This window comes from Sorex fumeus, unplaced genomic scaffold (genome assembly GCF_029834395.1).
Source record: "Sorex fumeus unplaced genomic scaffold, SorFum_2.1 ptg000122l, whole genome shotgun sequence".
In the NCBI taxonomy this organism is placed as follows: domain Eukaryota; kingdom Metazoa; phylum Chordata; class Mammalia; order Eulipotyphla; family Soricidae; genus Sorex; species Sorex fumeus.
Window position 1 is genome coordinate 53,687,247 of NW_026606179.1, and position 19,308 is coordinate 53,706,554.

Genomic DNA, 19,308 nt, shown 5'->3' on the forward strand with positions numbered 1-19,308 from the left:
AACATATGCTTTCCTTTAATCATTGGAAAGTGGAGAATTATCCTGAATTTCTAATTTTAATTCTCTTCTGTAACTTTTCTTCTAGATATGTAGCTCTGACATCTTTGTTGAAGACTGTGCAAACAGATCATAATGCAGTACAGAGACACAGAAGCACAATTGTGGACTGTCTAAAAGACTTGGATGTCTCAATAAAACGGTAACAGATTACTGATATTTCCTCGTTCCCTTCACCTGATCACTAGCTCGTAGTTTTGAGAGTGAGAATTTTCACGTTTATGAATTTAGTCCTTATTTTCACAGATGAACTCTGCAGACTAGTTCTGTTTAGGAAGAATGGCAGGGGGAGGCTCAGGTCAATCAAGGAGACCACTGAGGGATGCTTAAGTGCACACTGAAATTATCCTTGGTTCTTTAGTAACTAAAACAGATGCAGATAAGCTGGGGGAAAGTTTTCATGGCAGAGGTACTGTGCTTCGTGTGTTGGAGGATGAAAGTACGGAGTGATCCATCGGCTAAGTGTTTTATCACAATGCTGAAACTCAGGTCGCTGACAGCACACGTCTTCACAGTTCTTATGCTTCAGGGTAGAGAAGCAGCTGGTTTTAGAACAGTACAAGTAAGAATGATTGTTAGGCAGCAAATGGCATTTTCAAAAGGCATACATATGGAATATTCAGCGGAGTAACTTTGCTGGTTCTCTGCTTAGGAAATCTGTAAATGCCTTATTGGATTTGATGAATTCTTGGTTGTATGTTCAGAACAAGTTCAGAAAAAATTAGATTAAAAATGACTGTAAACATTCACTTAACAAATACTAATATTCGGTCCCTTCTATTTGCAGAGAACAGTTACTTTGACAATCAGTACAATTTTGCCTTTTTAAAAAAGATCCATTCATTTGGAAGGGAATTACACTGAATCAGTATAGTGTTTTGGATAAGATTGTAATTTTGACAGTATTCTTGTTTATGAAAATGGATTTTTTTTCATTTCTTGGTTTCATTTTCTTTTCTTTCAGTTGTGACATACTTTTCATTGTATATTTCTTTCACTGTTTTTTTTCCCTTTTTTTTGACAATTTTTAAATGGGTTATCTTTTAAATTTTTTTATTTCTATCTCCTAGTTCATTATTTGCATACAGCATTGTAACAGATTAATATTTACCTACAACTAGTGAGAGTTTACCTTCTTGTTTTTCCCACTTGGATCACTTTAATTTCTTTCTCTCTTTCTGTTTTGTCTTGTGCTTTGGTGAGGACTTCCAAAACTATTCTAAGTAATAGGGGAGAAAGAGGACATTCTTGACTTGCGCCTGATCTGAGTTTTGTTATTTTGCCATAGAATATGATGTTGACTGTATGTTTGTTATAAATGACTGTTAGAATCTGATCCCTCTTTATTTTCTTAATATAAGTAGATGTTAATTTTGTCAAACGCTTTCTTTACATGTTGATCTGATCTTTATGATTTTTTATTGATATGGTGTATTCCATTAATTGATTTGTGTATTGAGCTATTCCTATATCCCACTTGGTCATGATATATGATACTTTTGATACATTGTTGGATGGGGTCATCTTCAGATATGTTGGTCTGTAATTTTTTTTTTCTTTTTGGGTCACACCCAGCGATCGATGCTCAGGGATTACTCCTGCCTCTGCACTCAGGAATTACTCCTGGCGGTGCTCGGAGGACCATATGGGATACTGGGAATCGAACCCAGGTTGGCTGCGTGCAAGGCAAATGCCTGACCCGCTGTGCTATTGCTCCAGCCTCCTGTAATTTTCTTTTTAAGTAATATCTGCGTTTTTGGTATTAAGGTAGTGTTGACACTATAGAGGCTGTTAGAATGGATTCTGATTTCTTTGATACTTGAAAGCGCCTTGAGGAGTGTAGGTATAGTATGTTTTCTTTGAAGGTTTGGTAGAATTCATTAGTGAACCCTTGGCTTTTGTTGTTGGGAGAGATTTTTAATTACTCAGTTACTGATTCTTTACTCAGGACTTGTTTGTTCAGGTTTTTTACTTTCTCCTAATTCAGTCTGGGGAGCATGTATGTTTCTAAGAATTCATCTGCATCTGTTTCTCTCCTGCTTAGTGACATAGAGTTGTTCATAGTAGTAATAACTTCTTACAGTCTTCTGTATTTCTGAGATGTTGGTTGTAATTTCTTCCTTTTCATCTCCAGTTAAATTTGAGTTTTTTCTTTTTGAAAGAGAAAACTAGAAAACTTAATTAGAGCTAAGGATTTGTCAGTTTTATTCTTGCAAGAGAACAGCTTCTGGTTTCACTTTCACTGTGTTACTCTCTTGATTTCTCTATCATTGATTTCTGTTTTGATTTTTATTATTTCTTCTACTCATTTTGCTTTTTGGGTCACACCCGGCAATGCTCAGGTATTACTCCTGGTCCTGAACTCAGGAATTACTCCTGGCGGTGCTCGGGGGACCATATGGGATGCTGGGAATCGAACCCGGGTCGGTGGCATGTAAGGCAAACGCCCTACCCGCTGTACTGTCACTCCAGCCCCTCTTCTACTGATTTTGGAATGAATTTGTTGTCCTTTGTTTAGTTTCTTTAACTCTGAGATTAAGTTATTTAACTTTTTCCTTTTTCCTGCTCTCAGCTTGTGTTGCTATGAGCTTCTTCCTAGTTCTGCTTTTGCTGTGTCCTATAGATTCTTGTAGTCTTATGTCTTCATTCTTGTTAGTGTTGAGGAATCTTTTGATTTCTTTGATTCCTCTTTGATCAGATAGTTGTTTAATAGTATGTTGTTCAGTTTCCAGTAGTTGGGGCTTTCCCCAACTTAATGATTTTATGATTTTATTTTTGGGTTGGGGCCACATCTGGCAATCCTCAGGGCTATCTGCTGACTCTGTCTGCGCTTGGGGATCTCTCCTGGTAGGGCTTGGGTGATACTAGGAACTGAACTGGGGTCAGCTGAGTGCTAGGGAAGTGTCTTAAGGACTCTGTTATCTCTCTGACCACCTGAAAAGGCATTTAATGAAGTTCCTATTTTTTTGTGACTTTATAGATACTGGCGTTATGCCCAGCATGAGGTCTGTCCTGGACCACATTGCCTGTGCACTGGATGAGAATATATTCTTCTGTTTGCGATGTCAGTCCTGTATATATTAGTCCTAGTGCTTCCAGTTCCTCATTTAGAACTCTTCTTTAAAACTTCTTTTTGTAAATTCGTTCCACATCCTGTAGTGCTCAGCGCTTACTCCTGATATTCTCTGCTCAGGGATCTCTTCTGGTGCTGTTCAGGGAACCATAACTGCTGCTTGGCATTGAACTAGAGTTGGCTGTGTGCAGTGCCTTCACCTTATACACTGTACTATCTCTTTGACCTGATGGAGAAACTTTTTTCTGCCCTCGTGATCTGTTTTTCTTTCCGTGAACCTCATTTTCCCTTTATTTCTCCTCCCAACACCCAGATTTTTTGTTGTGTTGTTGTTTTGGACCACATCTGGCACTGCTTAGGGGTTACTTCTGGCTCTGCACTCAGGAATTACTCCTCTTGTTGTTCTGGGGACCATATGAGATACTAGGGATTGAACCTGGGTCGGGTGTGTGCAAGTCAAGCCACCTTAACAACTCACTGTACTATTTCTCTAGCCCCTCCCTATTTATTTATATATAACTGATTTATTTATATATAACTGATATATATGATTCTGTAAGATTAAGGTACACAGTGAATTGATTTGATAATTACACGCAGTGAAATGATTATCACTGTGTTGTTAGAATCTTCATCACATCACATAATTACTCTGTGTGTGTGTGTGGCTAAAAACATTTTAGATCTGCTCTCAGCAATTTTCAGGTACTGTAATGACTGTGCTGTGCTATAATCCCCAATCAAGTGAGCCCCAGTATTCTTTTGTTTGATATCTGGAAGTTTGTACTCTATGACCAACATCGACCCTTCCCCTCCTCCGGATTCTGGTAGTACCATTATATTCTGTGTTTCCATGTAGTCAAAAGTTTTGCTCCCATGGGATAACTGATAGCAAGCAATATTTGTATTTCTCACTCTGAAGTGCCTTCAGGATTTGTTTTCATTCTTATTTTCTCATTTGTCTTGATGTAGAAGTTCGCCATCTTTGTTACATAAGTGAATATAAAAGTATGCTGACTTGAATCAGTATTTAAGGGATAGTAGAGATATCATTAGCTAATTTGCTTGCCTCCCTTTTTGAATTTTTTTTTTTTGAGTTGTTGTGTCAGTGCTCAGGAGGCCCTGACTCGGGGCGCCCTGACTGTGCTCAGGGACCACTCCTGGCAGCTTCCGGGGATCACAAAGGGTGCTGGGGATCAAACCTGGGTCAGCCACATGCAAGGTTACTATTTCTGAGTCTTTTCAAAATTTCTGTTTTATAGTCTAGATTTTAAAATTTAAATGCATTTCTTTATTCTTTAGTGGTTTTCGTGTTTTTTTTTTTCTCATGAAAAATATTGTATGAGGATTCAAAATATAACTGTTACCTTTTTGGTTATCTCACATACAAGGATCGGGAATTAAATTTGTGTGGATATGAATACATCTGCCAGTGGCTGATGTTCAGAGAAAACATACCTGGTCTGTTTTGATACTTTTGTATATAACTCTTTGTTTTTCCTTCCTGCAAGGCGTGCAATGGAATTGAGTTTTGCCCTGGTAAATGGGAATAATATCCGAGGCATGATGAAGGAATTACTTTATTTTCTGGATTCATGTGAACCAGAATTCAAAGCAGACTGTGCATCTGGAATCTTTCTTGCTGCAGAAAAGTAAGGTTTGATTTTTATTTTTGTAAAAGTACGTAGGTACTTTTGGAAGTATATTTAAAGCGGGGCGGGGGGATCGGGGGAGGGGAGGAGGAGGTGTGTAAACATGTTTAAAATGGAACATTTATCCTAATTAGAAATAAGTTTTGGAAAAGTTGCCGCTAGCATATTTGCTAAGATCTTCTCCCCCATTTTATAGATGGAGACCTATTAAAATTTTCATCTAAATCTGTTCTTTCTCATTTGTGATGCTCTCTCTCTCTCTCGCTCTCTCTCTCTCTCTCTATATATATATGGATATATATATATACATATATATTAAAGGGTAGAAGTGTTTTAACATTTGAGTTGTGGGTCTGTGTAAAACTTTAAGGAAATGGTATGTAAAAATTTGATAGTATATTTTTTCCAATCTGAATTTAAAGGAACATGTTTCTTAACCTGGTGTGGCATGTGTGAGATATAGTCCCTTCCTTTTTCTTTCATCATCTTTCTATCCCTGGCTTTATGATTTGTCTCCTGAGAAACGGAAGTCTCGTTTTCTCTCAGCTCAGTGGGAGTATTCTTCCTTTTGCAGTATTAGGTGAAACATCAAGGTTTTGCCTTGTGTTATTTCAGACCATTTGAAATGAAGGACTTTGCTAAATTTGAAGGTGAAATGCATCCAAGTGCATTTAATCTAACAACCTAAAAATGACTCTAGGATAGGAGTTTTAATGTCCTGAGCACAATCTAGTTTACAGGTTCTATTTTTCACCTGGTTTTATTCTTTTCTCAGGTATGCACCTTCCAAACGGTGGCATATAGACACAATTATGCGTGTTCTGACAACGGTGAGTCACCTTTTCCTGCCCATGTAGACCACAAGCTGGGTGTGCTGGTTAATGAGGCTAAGCCGGTGTTCTCATGAAGTTTCCTTTCTGTGGGGAGAAGGGAAATTCACAGGGATTGTGCGCTTTACTGTCAGGCTGGGGGAACATGCTATGAAAACACGGAAGCAGCGTGGCTAAGGAGGATGGGAATGGAGCCGCGTGCCACGTATTTTGGTTGAGAATTTAAGGCAAGTTACTCAGTGCAGGACATACTTGAATAGAGAACTAAGTGAAATGCGGAGCCATGTGGATATTTGGGGAAGAGTGTACCAAGAGTATGAATCACTGCTGCAAAAGCTTCGAGCAAGGCAGCTTGACCTGCCTGAAGAGCAGGACGGCGAGTTAACACTGGCTGAGGGTGAGGCGAGTGGCTGGGTTAATGCGGGGACTCGCTAACATCAGGCCCCTTAGGAGTTTGGGTTTTGTTTTTTCTCTGTAGAAAGCCACTAAAGGAGTTTTAAGCAACTAAATTTATTTTGGCCTTTAAATTATGATTTTGCAAAAATGAATCTTCAAATTCCTTTTTTGAGTTGTTGTTTTTGAACGACACCCAGTGGTGCTCAGAGCTTATTCCTGGCTCTGCACTCAGGGATCACTTCTAGAGGAACTCAGTACCATATCAAGTGCCGGGGATCGAACCCAGGTTAGCCTTATGCCAGGCAAGGGCCCTGCCTGCTGTGCTATCTCTCTGGCCCCTGAATGTTCTTTAGCTCCTGAAGTTTTTTTTTTTTTTTTTTTTTTTTTTTGCTTTTTGGGTCACACCCAGTGATGCTCAGGGATTATTCCTGGCTCTTCTCTCAGGAATTACTCCTGCTCTGGGGACCATATGGGATGTCAGGTATCGAACCCGGGTAGGTCGCATGCAAGGCAAACACCCTACCTGCTGTACTATCTCTCCGGCCCCAAACTTCTGGAAGTTTTGACCTTATCTGTTTCCTTCAAATTTTAAACAAATTTGTAGTTTACTCTTACTTAGGACAAAGGGGATTTTATTTCATTTTATTTTTTAAAAATTTATTTTTTTGCTTTTTGGGTCACACCTGGCGTTGCTCAGGGGTTACTTCTGGCTCACGCACTCAGGAATTACTTCTGGCAGTGCTTGGGGGACCATATGGGATGCTGGGAATTGAACCCGGGTCGGCCATGTTGGCTGCGTGCAAGGCAAATGCCCTACCTGCTGTGCTATCGTTCCAGCCCCTTTCATTTTAATTTTTAATAAAATAATCTGTCACTGTCCGTCCGTTGTTCATCGATTTTCTCGAGCGTGCCCAGTAATGTCTCCATTGGAGACTTTTGTTGTTACTGTGTTTGGCATATAGAATACGTCACGGGGAGCTTGCCAGACTTTGCCGTGCGGGCATGATACCTTCCGTGGCTTGCCAGGCTCTCCGAGAAGGGTGGAGGAATCGAATTCAGGTCGGCCATGTTGGCTGCATGTAAGGCAAACGCCCTACCCGCTGTGCTTTCGCTCCAGCCTAATAAAATAATAAACATACAAATTTTATAGTGTACTTTTACTTAGAACAAAGAAGATTTTATTTTATTTTTTTGTAAAATAAGAACTTATGTGGGTTTCAAGGAGATAGCTCAAAGGGTTGTAGTACATACGTGCATGCACCTGGCCCTAGGTTTGATCTCTGTATTTTGTGGCCTTACTAGAACCACCAGGTGTAGCCTTGATTGCCTCCAGCACCATTGGAGAGATCCCTTCCTCCCCCCAAATGCTGAAAACCCCTTGGACTGAGGAAATAGCTCGGAGGGTGGGAGTGCATTGCCTTTGTATGCCCAAGATTCCAGGTTTGCTCCCCAGTACTGCATGGTTCCTCCAAGTACTCCTGGGAACAACCCCAAGCACTGTTAGCCTCTGAGCACTGCCAGATATGGATACTCTCCCTATCTCCCCCCCCAAAAAAATCCGCAAAACCCTCAAAATGTAAAGGTTTAGGAATATAGTTCAGTGGTTAGAACACATGCTTCATGTATTATTCTTCAGGCAGCAGGATCCCTGACATAAACAAAATGAAGCGATAGCACAGCGGTAGGGCGTTCGCCTTACAAGCGGCCAACATGGCCGTCCCGAGTTCGATTCCTCCGCCCCTCTCGGAGAGCCCGGCAAGCTACCGAGAGTATTCGATATGCCAGACACAGTAACAACAAAGTCTCCAATGGAGACGTTACTGGGCCCGCTCGAGCAAATCGACGATCAACGGGAGGGCCTTTACCTTTACCTTTTTATATAAGGCTTAGAAGTTTAAATGGTTTCTAAACCTGAGAATTGGTACAAATTGTACCTTTGATGCGGTTTTGTGGTAATCCTTTTAACAAAAGCAATCATGGTTGACATTATCATGATTATGCTTCTCTCTTTTTTTTGGAGCACCCACCTGTGCTCAGGGTTATTCCTGGCCCTATTCTCAGGGATGACTCTTGAAGGGCTTGGGGGATCCCATGGGTTCTGGGAATCGAACCTGGGTTAGCCTTGTGCAAACCAAGTGCTACCTGATGTGCACTCTCTCCTGTCCCCTGTGATTGTGTGTTCCTAGGGGTAACTGTGCATTTCTTTTTAGGCAGGAAGCTATGTTCGTGACGATGCAGTCCCCAATTTGATCCAGTTAATAACCAATAGTGTGGAGATGCATGCCTATACTGTCCAACGCTTGTACAAAGCAATTCTTGGTGATTATTCACAAGTAAGAAGTTTGTTTGCTTTTGTTCTACTTTAGGGGGAAAAGTACCCTTTGTTACCCTGATGTATTCTTACTACCAATACACTCAGTGTGCCTGTGATTATGATTGTTTAATCTGTGACTTGAATTAGTGCTTGTGAGTTTAATTGTGATTTTGTTTTTTTGACAGCAACCTTTGGTCCAAGTAGCTGCCTGGTGTATAGGTGAATATGGCGATCTCCTTGTATCCGGCCAGTGTGAAGAGGAAGAGCCTATTCAGGTATGCCTGGTCACACTCAGTTGTAAATTGAGGGGAAAATAATGCTCTTGTTACAAGAAGAAAGACCTTTAATGAGAAGGCTTGGCGACTTGAAGACCTTTTACGAGAATTAGAAAAGGGGCAGGAGCCATAGTGCAGCGGCCTTGCACACAGCCTACCCAGATTCGATTCCCAGCATCCCATATGGTCCCCTGAGCACCGCCAGGAGTGATTCCTGAGTGCAGAGCCAGGAGTAACCCATGTGCATCACTGGGTGTCACCCAAAAAGAAAAAAAAATTAGAAAATATGCTGGGGATGATTTTTTTGTTTTCTGAATTGAGAATTTATTGGACTTTTTAAAACCCCAGAAAATGGGTCAAGGGGCTGGAACCCATGCTTTGAGTTTGGGAATGTTGAGTTCGATCTTGGGTACCCTACAGTCTTCTGAGCACTGCCAAGCGTGGTCCCCAAACAGGCAACCACACCTCAGACCAGCTTCTCATCCCATCAGACTGAATTATATCATTTCTCTTACATGGCTGACAAACAAATGCCACAACTGTCCGTATTTCATATGCTCATTAAGTGGTTGGTTTAGAAGTGTGGGTACAGATTTGAACTCCACGTATCATACTCTCTTTACTTTAAAAATTTTTTTTTTGGTGGGTCTCCTAGGCGGTGTACAGGAAGTCCAGGGGCCCTCTGGTGATTCTTGGCCCCTGAGTGCCTCGGCAGTGTGAAGGATACCTCAGCCTTTTGATGGTGCTGGGGGCCTCCAGGGCTGCACACACCGATGCTCAAGGCCATGTGGTGGGAATCGAACCTGGACCGGTCTGCTGTGCTGGCTCCCAGCCCCTTTGCTTCCTCTCGAAACTGTTTCATGATCTAGGGTCATCTTGCTTCCTCCCCTCTCTCTCTCTCTCTCCCCCCCCCCCTTTTCCCTTTCCCTTTCTTTCTCTCTCTCTCTATATATCTCTCTGTCTCTCCCCTACTTCCCCTCTCCCCCCCCCCTTCTCCCACTCTCGTTCTCCCTCTTTCCTACCTGCTTTTGATTGATGGATCAGCTTGGACAGTTACGACAGTTACTCTGTCAAAATACAGCGTGTTAGAAGTTTTAGTAATAGTGTCAGAGAGCTTGTACAGGGGTTAAGGAACTGGCCCAACACTCAGCCAATCCTGATTTTCTAAAACCTTGGCATCTAATATAGTTTACTGAGCACCTCTAGGAGTGACTCCTGAGTAGCCCTGAGCACTGCTGGGTATGGCCTGAAAACAAAGCAAAAAAAGAAAAAAGGTTCCGTAAAGGAAGGATAGTTGGTATCGGAAGTAAGCGCTTACTCGTTAAAGGTCATTGTGCGTTGTCTTTGCCATTTCTCTCCAGGTAACAGAGGATGAGGTATTGGATATTTTAGAAAGTGTCCTGATCTCTAATATGTCCACCTCTGTGACTCGAGGTTATGCCCTCACTGCCATTATGAAGCTTTCTACTAGATTCACCTGTACTGTAAAGTGAGTATGGAGAAAAAGTAGGGTGAGCAGGTTGTTCTGTGATTTTTAGAAGCTTTATTCTGAAAAATTTTCAGGCAGAGTTGAAGTACCAGAGGAAGGTGAATTGTATATACCTCTGACCTTCACAATAACAGTGATTAATTCTTGGTTAATTCTCATTTATTTATACTTCAGTCCCTTTTATTTTCTCCACTCCTTCCCCACCATTGATCATTTGGAAGACACAAAAATTTTTCTTTCAAAAGATTTCTAGTGCTTTTTATTTTTTTTAAAGTAGAAATGTTACTTCCCCATATAAGGAATCTGGTTTATTACATTCAGAGATGTCAAAATAGGAAAAAACATCCCGAGGATCCCTGGTGAAAGGATTGGTGCTGGAGCGCTGTGTGCCTAAAGCTCAGTCATGAATGACTTTGGACTTTGTAATTCACAGTGATGCAGTTAAAAACTTTTTTCCTTTTAATCATGAGGCTTCGGGTGTTTAAATTGCAGGTGCTTTTCTTAGTCTTTTGAATAATAGTTGAATAATAGTTATTTGATAAATTTCCTTGCAAGCTAGTTCTCTTCTACTTTAAATTTTATTATTTTTATTGTTACTTTAGTCTTTGTTGTTGTTACTGTGTCTGGCATATCGAATACGTCACGGGGAGCTTGCCAGGCTCTGCCACGCGGGCGAGATCCTCTCGGTGGCTTGCCGGGCTCTCCGAGAGGGGCGGAGGAATCGAACTCGGGTCGGCCATGTTGGCTGCATGCAAGGCAAACCCTAACCCTAACCCTAACCCTAACCCTAAACGCCCCCGTAGGGTGTTTGCCTTGCACGCAGCCAACATGGCCGACCCGAGTTCGATTCCTCCGCCCCTCTCAGAGAGCCCGGCAAGCTACTGAGAGTATTCGATATGCCAGACACAGTAACAACGAAGTCTCCAATGGAGACGTTACTGGGCCCGCTCAAGCAAATCGATGATCAACGGGAGGGCCTTTACTTTACTTTACTTTATTGTTACTTTGGTTTTTGGATCATATTCAGCAGTGCTCAGGTACTACTCCTGGGTACACTGCATGGGATTCACTTCTGGTGGTGTTTAGGGTACCTTGTGATCCATCTGTTTTACTTTTTTATGTAAATCCTTGTGAAAAACAGTTTTAATTTTTTTGTGTTTGGCCACAGTGGGCTGTGCTTACTCCTGGCTCTGTGTAAGCTAGGCTTACTCCTGGCTCTGTGCTCAGGGATCTTTCCTGGCGGGGCTCAAGGGAACATAGCAAGTAAATAAAAAATTGGTACTGATGTCTAGCAAATTTTCAAATATGAAATATGTAGGAGATAAATCTCGGGCTGGAGAGCCAGAGTGGTACAGTTGGGTAGGGCGCTTGCCTGGCATATGGCCTGGGCTCCATCCTTCGCACCACGTGACCCTCTGAGCACCACCAGGAATGAGCCTCACCATGCACTGAGCACTTCTGTGTATGCCCCCAAAGCTGAAAAAAGAAAGGACTAGCCTTACATGTAAAGGTATTCCGGTGAATGGCGGTGTTGAGGTTTATGTCAGTCAAATGACGATAGAATACTTTGTTTTTGTAAAATTGTGCTAATTAAAATATTAGTCTTAAAATTTTTTAGCCAGAAAACTTTGTTTAAACATTATTTGGTCTGCTTGTTTGTGAACTTTGTTTTGAATATTCTTTGAATTCTTCTGTTGTTTTATCCCAAAGCCGAATTAAGAAAGTGGTTTCAATCTATGGAAGCAGCATTGATGTGGAGCTCCAGCAGAGGGCAGTAGAATATAATGCACTTTTTAAGAAATATGACCACATGAGGTAAGCGAAGGAAACCAGTCTATGTGCCTCCTAGCATCCTGAGCGATTTGTCATGATAATTCACATAGGAGATTATTCCTCATTCTTTTTGTTGCTGTTTTTGTTGTTTTTTTTTTTTTTTCTTGGTCACACCCTTCAGTGCTAAGGGCTTGCTTCTGAGTCTCCCGTCAGGGATGATCTAGCATGGCTCAGAGGACTATATGGGATCGAACCCAGGTTGGCCGCATGCAAGGCAGATTCCCTATCCTCTATTACTCTTGCCCCTCCATATACTTTAACAGGACTTGACAACTTTATTTAATTCTCATTGCTTGGCTGCTTCTATTTTGTTCATTTTTTTCCCCTTCTGCTTAGCGCCAAAAGAAATAAAAACAATATTCCCTCTCCCTCTCCCTCTCCCTTTTCCTTTTTTTTTTTTTTTTGCACCATACTAGTGGTACTCCAGGGCCAGTTCCAGCATTGCTTTGTATTAAAACTGCATCTCCCACTTGTAAAGCATGTGATCCATCCCTTTGAGCTCCCCTCGCCCTCCTGTACCCTTTTTCTTCTGGTGACAAGGATCGACCTCAGTACTTCCCATTGAAGGGCTGTGTGTCACTCTAGCCATGTACCTGTCCGTGTGCAGAGGTCTATACTGTATTAGGGCTTAGCCCCAGACCTCCTGTATGCAAAGCATACTCTCTCGCCCTTTGGCTGTCTCCCAAATCCCCTTTTTCTTTTGGCATGGAATATTTTCTTCATTTACTATTAATTTGGCTAAGAGTTTGGGATTGCACTTTTTTCACAAGAATTCCATTCAAATACTAACATTAGGTGCATGTCATTTTTCCCTTCCCCCATCCTTTCATAATATAGGAGAGTGATTCCTCTAATTTACTTTTATTTCATTCCACTCACTGAGAAATTCCAGCCTCAGTATGTAGGTAGAAAGAGCTTAAAGTCTGTTTTTAATCTATCCAGAAATTCTTGTAATTGATCTGTTTTAATGTGTATGTAAAATTGGAAGAGGAAACGGTTCTTAATGTTGGCGCCATTGTAGTTATTGTTTTTGGGTTGGGAATCTAGCTTAACTGCCTAGAATTTAACCACTTCAGATTTTTTCAGGTCTGCCTTGCTTGAGAGAATGCCTGTCATGGAAAAACTGACCACAAACGGCCCTACCGAGATCGTACAGACAAATGGAGAAACAGAACCAGCTCCGCTAGAAACCAAACCACCACCCTCGGGGCCACAGCCCACCAGCCAGGTACTTTCACTTGCTCATCTAGGAAGACTCATGGTTCCTTACAACGCCTCTTACCGAGTCCCTTCACTCCCCTAGGATAGATAGATTGATGGTGCTATTCTTCGTTTTCAAGGGTCTAAGACATTTGCACAGCGGGTAGGGCGTTTGCCTTGCATGCAGCCAACATGGCCGACCCGAGTTCGATTCCTCCGCCCCTCTCGGAGAGCCCGGCAAGCTACCGAGAGTATTCGATATGCCAGACACAGTAACAACAAAGTCTCCAATGGAGACGTTACTGGGCCCGCTCGAGCAAAATATAAATTAGGCAAATGATAAATCAATTGAGATATTATTTTCTTGTTTAGGCCAATGATTTATTGGACTTGTTGGGAGGAAATGACATAACACCTGTTATTCCCACTGCACCTACAAGCAAACCAGCATCTGCTGGTGGAGAACTTCTTGATTTACTGGGAGACATCAACCTTACAGGTGAGGACACTCTGGAGCTATTTAATGCCTGGATAGGGATAAATTCCTAAAGGAAAAGCTCTATTAAACATGTTGGTGTTCAGTATGGTGTTCAGTGTCATAGACCTTCTGATGCATGAGTCAACTGAAGGTGGGAGAAGTGACGTGACTAAAATGTAAATTAGTTTTTTCTAAAACAGCAACCTCCCAGAGCTTATGGTTCATATGGCAAAACAAAGTTTCAAGGGTTGAGGGGATGGGTAGAATGGGGGGCAGGAAGTATAACTCGGTTAGATTCCCCAACATTATATATGGTCTCCTGAGCACTGCTGGGTGTGCCTGCCCCCTCCAGCCGCCTCCCCACAACCCCCCCCCCACACACACACACACACTCAATGCTGGTTGTCACGTACAATTACCTTTTTCTGGATGGTGCTAGGTATTGGAAGACCTCCAGACAAGCAGAGCAGGAGCTCTGTTTCTTAATCATGTACTTTTTGTTGTTCTTTTTGACCGCATCTGGTGGTTCATAGGACTTACTCCTGACTCTGTGCTCTGTGATAGAGCACAAAGTTTCTGGCTTGGTCTCCTGGCAGGGCTTGGGGGAACCAGAATTTTAAGTCTGAGATCTTCTGCTTTCTCTTTTGACCTTTCTGTCCCTTTCTGTTAAGTGCCATTGTTAACTCAGTTAAGTTACCTGAAATATAACTAAAGCCAGTATTGTAGATGACATCACTTTAGGGTTTCTCTTGCATATTTTTTTTCTTTTTTTTTTTTTCTTTTTTATTAGTGAAACGACATGAGGTACAGTTGTAGATTTACAAATTTTTGTGCTTGGATCTCGGTCATACCACGATCAAATACCCATCCCTCCACCAGTGCCCATTTTCCACCACCAGGATAATATCCCTCCCCCCCCTTCTCTTGCATATTTATGGTTTCAGGCCTTACTAAGTCTTTAATCTGTTTTGAATGAATTTTTTGTGTGTGAAATTGTGATTTATTTCTTTTTCATGTGGGTGTTCTTATTTCCTTTTCCTTTTTCCTGGTATGCATAAAAGCAAAATGATGAAACTTTTTTTTTTTTTTTTGCTTTTTGGGTCACACCAGCAATGCATATAGGTTACTCCTGGCTCTGTAATCAGGGTTACTCCTGGCAATGCTCTGGGGACCATATGGGATGCTGGGGATCAAACCCGGGTCGGCCACGTGCAAGGCAAATGCCTTACCCACTGTACTATCGCACCAGCCCAATGATGAAATTTTCACTAAAGTTTTTTCTTTCTTTTTGGGTTATATATAGTGATACTCAGGGGTTACTCTCTGGGATGGCTCTGTACTCAGAAATTATTCCTCGTTGTGCTCCAGGGACCATTTGCGATGTTGGGGATTGAACCAGGTTCAGCCACGTGCAAGGCAAATGCTCTACCTGCTGTACTATTGCCCAGATGAAACTTTTAAAAGCCTGTATTTTCCTTACTCGTAGTATGTTATTCACTTCCCTATATGCATTTAAGTTTAGCTCTAGATTCTTTTTTTTTTTTTTTTTTTTTTTTTTTTTTTGGCTTTTTGGGTCACACCCGACGATGCTCAGGGGTTACTCCTGGCTCATGCACTCAGGAATTACTCCTGGAGGTGCTCGGGGGACCATATGGGATGCTGGGAATCGAACCCGGGTCGGCCATGTTGGCTGCTTGTAAGGCAAACGCCCTATCCGCTGTGCTATCGCTCCAGCCCCCTAGCTCTAGATTCTTTGGGTTTTTTTTTTTTGGGGGGGGGGGGCACACCAGACAGTGCTCAGGGATTACTTCTGGCAGATTTAGGTGACCATGTGGGCTGCCTGGGATCAGACCTGGGTCAGCCGTGTGTAAGGCAAATGCCCAGCCCTCTATATTATCACTCCAACCGCGCTCTAGATTCTTTGATCCTTTATGCAATGTCAGTTTTATCCAAAGAAAAGGAAATTCATCAGTGGAAATAAGAAGGAAATGTAACATGCTTTTAGGGAAATTGGAGCAGTAAGTTTCTGGAATTTCCCCAAATTACCTATTATGTAAACCTTTATGGGGAAAAGAAGCTAAATTCGTGAGATCAGGACTCTTATATTGGCTCTTTTGGGGCAACCTCTGGTTTTGCTGTTGTGTTTTTGGGGCCACGCCTGGCTGTGCTTACTAGTCCTGCCTGTGCTTCAGTCACTCCTGGTGGCCTATAGGGCGTGGTGGTGCTGGGGATGGGCACCCTGCGCAGAGCACGTGCCCATGGAGCGAGCTCCTTGCCACATAATTCTTAGCATTTAATCTCCCCACCCTCACCCCAGTGTACTATGTTATATATTTTTTGAAAGACCTTTTATTTTTAAGGGTGTGGGATGCGTAGGAGTTCTGGGAATTGAATCCAGGATTTCCCATGTGTGAGGCATTCACTCTGCCACTGAATCACATCCTTGACTTGGGTTTTTTAAAAAGATATTTTCGCCTTCCTTTAATTTTATTAACTCCACTTCTGAGGGCTAAGGTTGGCGCATCCCCCTGGTGCTCTAGGCCCATCCGTGTGAAAGGCCCATGAGCCTCTCCCAGAGGTGCTGGAGGCCACCTGGGCTGCTGTGGACAGGGCGTGCACTTCCCCCTTGGGAGCCACCAATTTCACCCCATTACTACTTCAAAATTTCTTTGTTAATTTTCTAAGTAGCTTGAGACTGTGTAAATGTAAAATGAACTCCCTTTATTCTTTGCTGGGTTTCCTGAAGTCTCCTAGATCCTGGTTCCTCAGCCTGCGGTCCTGTTCTGTGACTGCCCTCTAGTACAGGACCCTGACTGCTCTTCCCTGGACAGGTCCACTGAAAGCAGTAGTAAGCAGCAGCGGAGCCCTGGCTTTGGTCCCCAGCGCTGAATGGTTCCCAGTGCCCTAGAGGTCCTGAGCACCCTAGGTGTGACCTCACAACAGAAAAACAGACCTGCGGAGATATACAGGGTTGGGATGCATGCCCTACACGCCTCACTGGGCTTCATCTGTGCACCCCATGGCCTCTGAGTATTGCGGGGTAACCCTGGGCCCCAGCACTGAATTGACTGAGTATTGCCAGGATTGGCCTCACAACCCCTCTGACCACTTGGGAATGCCTCTTCACCAAAAAAAAGTAACTGTCCCTGCTCCTTCATTCCACATCACACTCCAAGGTGTGTGTCACAGTCACTAAATGCCTACTGGACTTGGCACGTGAAACACCGTCGGGAGGCTCTGCGTTCCCCGTGCCCTGTGCACTCCTTGTCGCTGTCCCTACCCATTGCCCACGTGCCTCTTCGGTCTCCTGAAGCAGTATTGGGCGCTGGCGCTTACCATTCCTTCCTCTGCATTGCTGTATAGTACATAGTATTATTTTCTCAGTTTTTACATTTTACCTTTATATTTTTGATCCTGACATTTTTAGAAATGTTACCCATTTGAAAGTGTTTTCTTTGGTACGAGGTTTTTGTTTTTGTTTTTGTTTTTTTGTTTTTTTGCTATACACTGTAGAATAATCCACAAATAATCTATTTTAAGTGTTTCACATTTTTGCTGTTATGGGTGGGGTTTTTGTCAATGTGCAAGACTTTACTAAACAGGTGCATTTCATTCTGGAGTCTTCTGTACTCCAGCTTTGGGTGGGTGGGGGGGCGTCTTTTTTCCCCTTCTCTTCCCACTCCCTTTCCTTCCCCATCTCGCTCTCTCATCTTCCATTCCTCTCTCCCTCTCTCTCTTCCTCTCTTCCTTTCCCTCTAGTCTCTCCTATTCTGTCGCTGCCTGTCCCCCTCTTACAAAATGAAACTGTTTACTTCACTATGGGAGAAGCTTTTACTGTGGATATTTTGGTTATTACAGTATTTCAGTGTAGAAATTATCTGCTGTGTACTTTTTGTTTATTTCCCAGTATTTATATGTAAGGACTAACTCCGAGCATTCCTAAAAGTAGTAAAAATGTAGTAGTTCTCAACGGTGAGGGGTGGGCTGGGGTTGGTATTTGCCCACTATTGGGGTTGATAGTGTCTGGAGATATTTTTAAATATCACAACTTGAAGATGCTGTTATCTTTTGATGGGTAGCATCCAGGCATAGTGTTAAATATCTTGTGGTGCATGAGGACTCCAGCCCCCACTATACATACAGTGAAAATTACCTGGACTTCGTTTTTGGGGATGGAGAGTTTGGAAGTACATCTGGAAGTGCTTAGGGACTACTGACTTTGTGCCCAGGGAACCAAATGCAGTAGCCAGGGGCATTGGCTTGCAAAGCAAGTGCTTTAACTCTTGTTCTGTATCTCACCCAACAAAGAATGATTTAGCCTGGTAGTTTTCAGTCTTTTTTTGTATGCAGACTGACATCAGCCCAAACACTGGTTTGCTCTGTGGACTGGTAGCTGGTATCTACTTCAGTGTAATAGTGATTTTCAGGGTTTTTTTGGGGCTACACCTGGTCATCCTCAGGGTTTACTTCTGACTCCTGGCAGTTACCAGGGCACCATATAGGATGTTGAATATTAAATGCGGGTTGACCGTGTGTAAGGTAAGCACCCTACCTGCTGTTCTGTCTCTGTGGCCTGGTTTTGCAGTCTGCTCTGTGGACTGGTGGCTGGTCTCTAGTAGAAGTGGTTTCAGGGTTCGTATCCAGGCAGACTGACTGCAGTCCACGCATACTCTGCTCTGTGGACTGGAGGTAGATATGAACTGTAGTGGACAAGTGCTTTTCAGGGTTTTGGGGCCACACCCAGCAGTGCTCACGGCTTATTCCTGGCTCTTCTCAGATCACTCCTGTCAGGGCTTGAGGGACCGTAAGCGGTTAGACCCTGGGTCAGCCATGTGCAAGGCACGAACCTTAGCAGTGACTGACTTTCTCACATCCCTTCTATGACTTTGTACCTGTGGTTCAGCATCAGTCCCAGACCTGCAGTTGAAAGCCACTGCTCTGACAGTGGAGTTAGCTCAAAGTTTGCTGGAGTGCATCGTTGGATGCAGGATGCCTGGATTCAGTTCTCATCACCTCATAGCCAGCACTTCTGGAAGTGGTCACTTATCACTGCATTACAACGAGCCCCCATACTGCTGGGTGTAGCCCCAAGCAAGCAAACAAAAGCAAAGACAACCACTTGCTGAGCATAGTATTTTATTGGTTTAGTTTGGACCATGCTTGTGTTCAGCTTTGCTACTGCCAGTCTTGTTTCTAGTTATTTGTACTAGTTGACATTCCTATATCACTTAATCACTTAATCACTTAACTTCCCGTTAGTCGTCGATTTGCTCGAGCGGGCACCAGTAACATCTCCATTTGTCCCTGTCACGTGCTAGTGTAGGCCAATGGCATCTGTTCGCTCTGGGAACATGAAGAGCCTCAAACCGATCGTTCATGATCTTGACGAAGAAGTCTGACCATCTGGTAGGTGGGCGGCCACGCGGTCTTTTGACATCCCGTGGTATCCAGTCGGTAACAGCTCTAGTCCAGCGGTCGTCTTTAAATCTCATTACGTGACCAGCCCATCTGATTTTTGACACCTTGGCAAATGAGACAGCGTCCCTGATTCTTGATCGTTGACGGATGTCGGAACTCCGGATTTTTTCTCTCATTTGAGTGAAATGTGATATTCCAAGCATAACTCTTTCTATTCTTCTTTGGGAGACCTGAATAGCATTCTCATCCTGTTTGCGTAGGGCCCAGGTCTCTGAGGCATATGTTAATGCAGG

General features: G+C 42.9%; 1 protein-coding gene, 1 long non-coding RNA gene and 1 other non-coding gene across 3 annotated transcripts in view; all 3 read left to right on the top strand.

The window, feature by feature from the left end:
• The window catches only part of AP1G1 (adaptor related protein complex 1 subunit gamma 1), an 81,816-nt gene that overhangs the window by 51,779 nt on the left and 10,729 nt on the right, over window positions 1-19,308 (top strand). Inside the window, exons 11-19 of the mRNA XM_056136308.1 lie at window positions 86-199; window positions 4,642-4,782; window positions 5,558-5,612; window positions 8,219-8,341; window positions 8,508-8,597; window positions 9,959-10,086; window positions 11,797-11,901; window positions 13,006-13,147; window positions 13,492-13,618. Coding sequence (XP_055992283.1) covers window positions 86-199; window positions 4,642-4,782; window positions 5,558-5,612; window positions 8,219-8,341; window positions 8,508-8,597; window positions 9,959-10,086; window positions 11,797-11,901; window positions 13,006-13,147; window positions 13,492-13,618 — 1,025 coding nt within the window. The remainder of the gene's footprint in view (window positions 1-85; window positions 200-4,641; window positions 4,783-5,557; window positions 5,613-8,218; window positions 8,342-8,507; window positions 8,598-9,958; window positions 10,087-11,796; window positions 11,902-13,005; window positions 13,148-13,491; window positions 13,619-19,308) is intronic.
• The window catches only part of LOC130043840 (uncharacterized), a 152,217-nt gene that overhangs the window by 40,168 nt on the left and 92,741 nt on the right, over window positions 1-19,308 (top strand). The gene's annotated exons all lie outside the window — the stretch shown is intronic.
• On the top strand, window positions 478-563 carry LOC130044592 (small nucleolar RNA SNORD71). Its single transcript, XR_008795443.1, has one exon. It is a non-coding gene; the product is annotated as a small nucleolar RNA SNORD71 (small nucleolar RNA).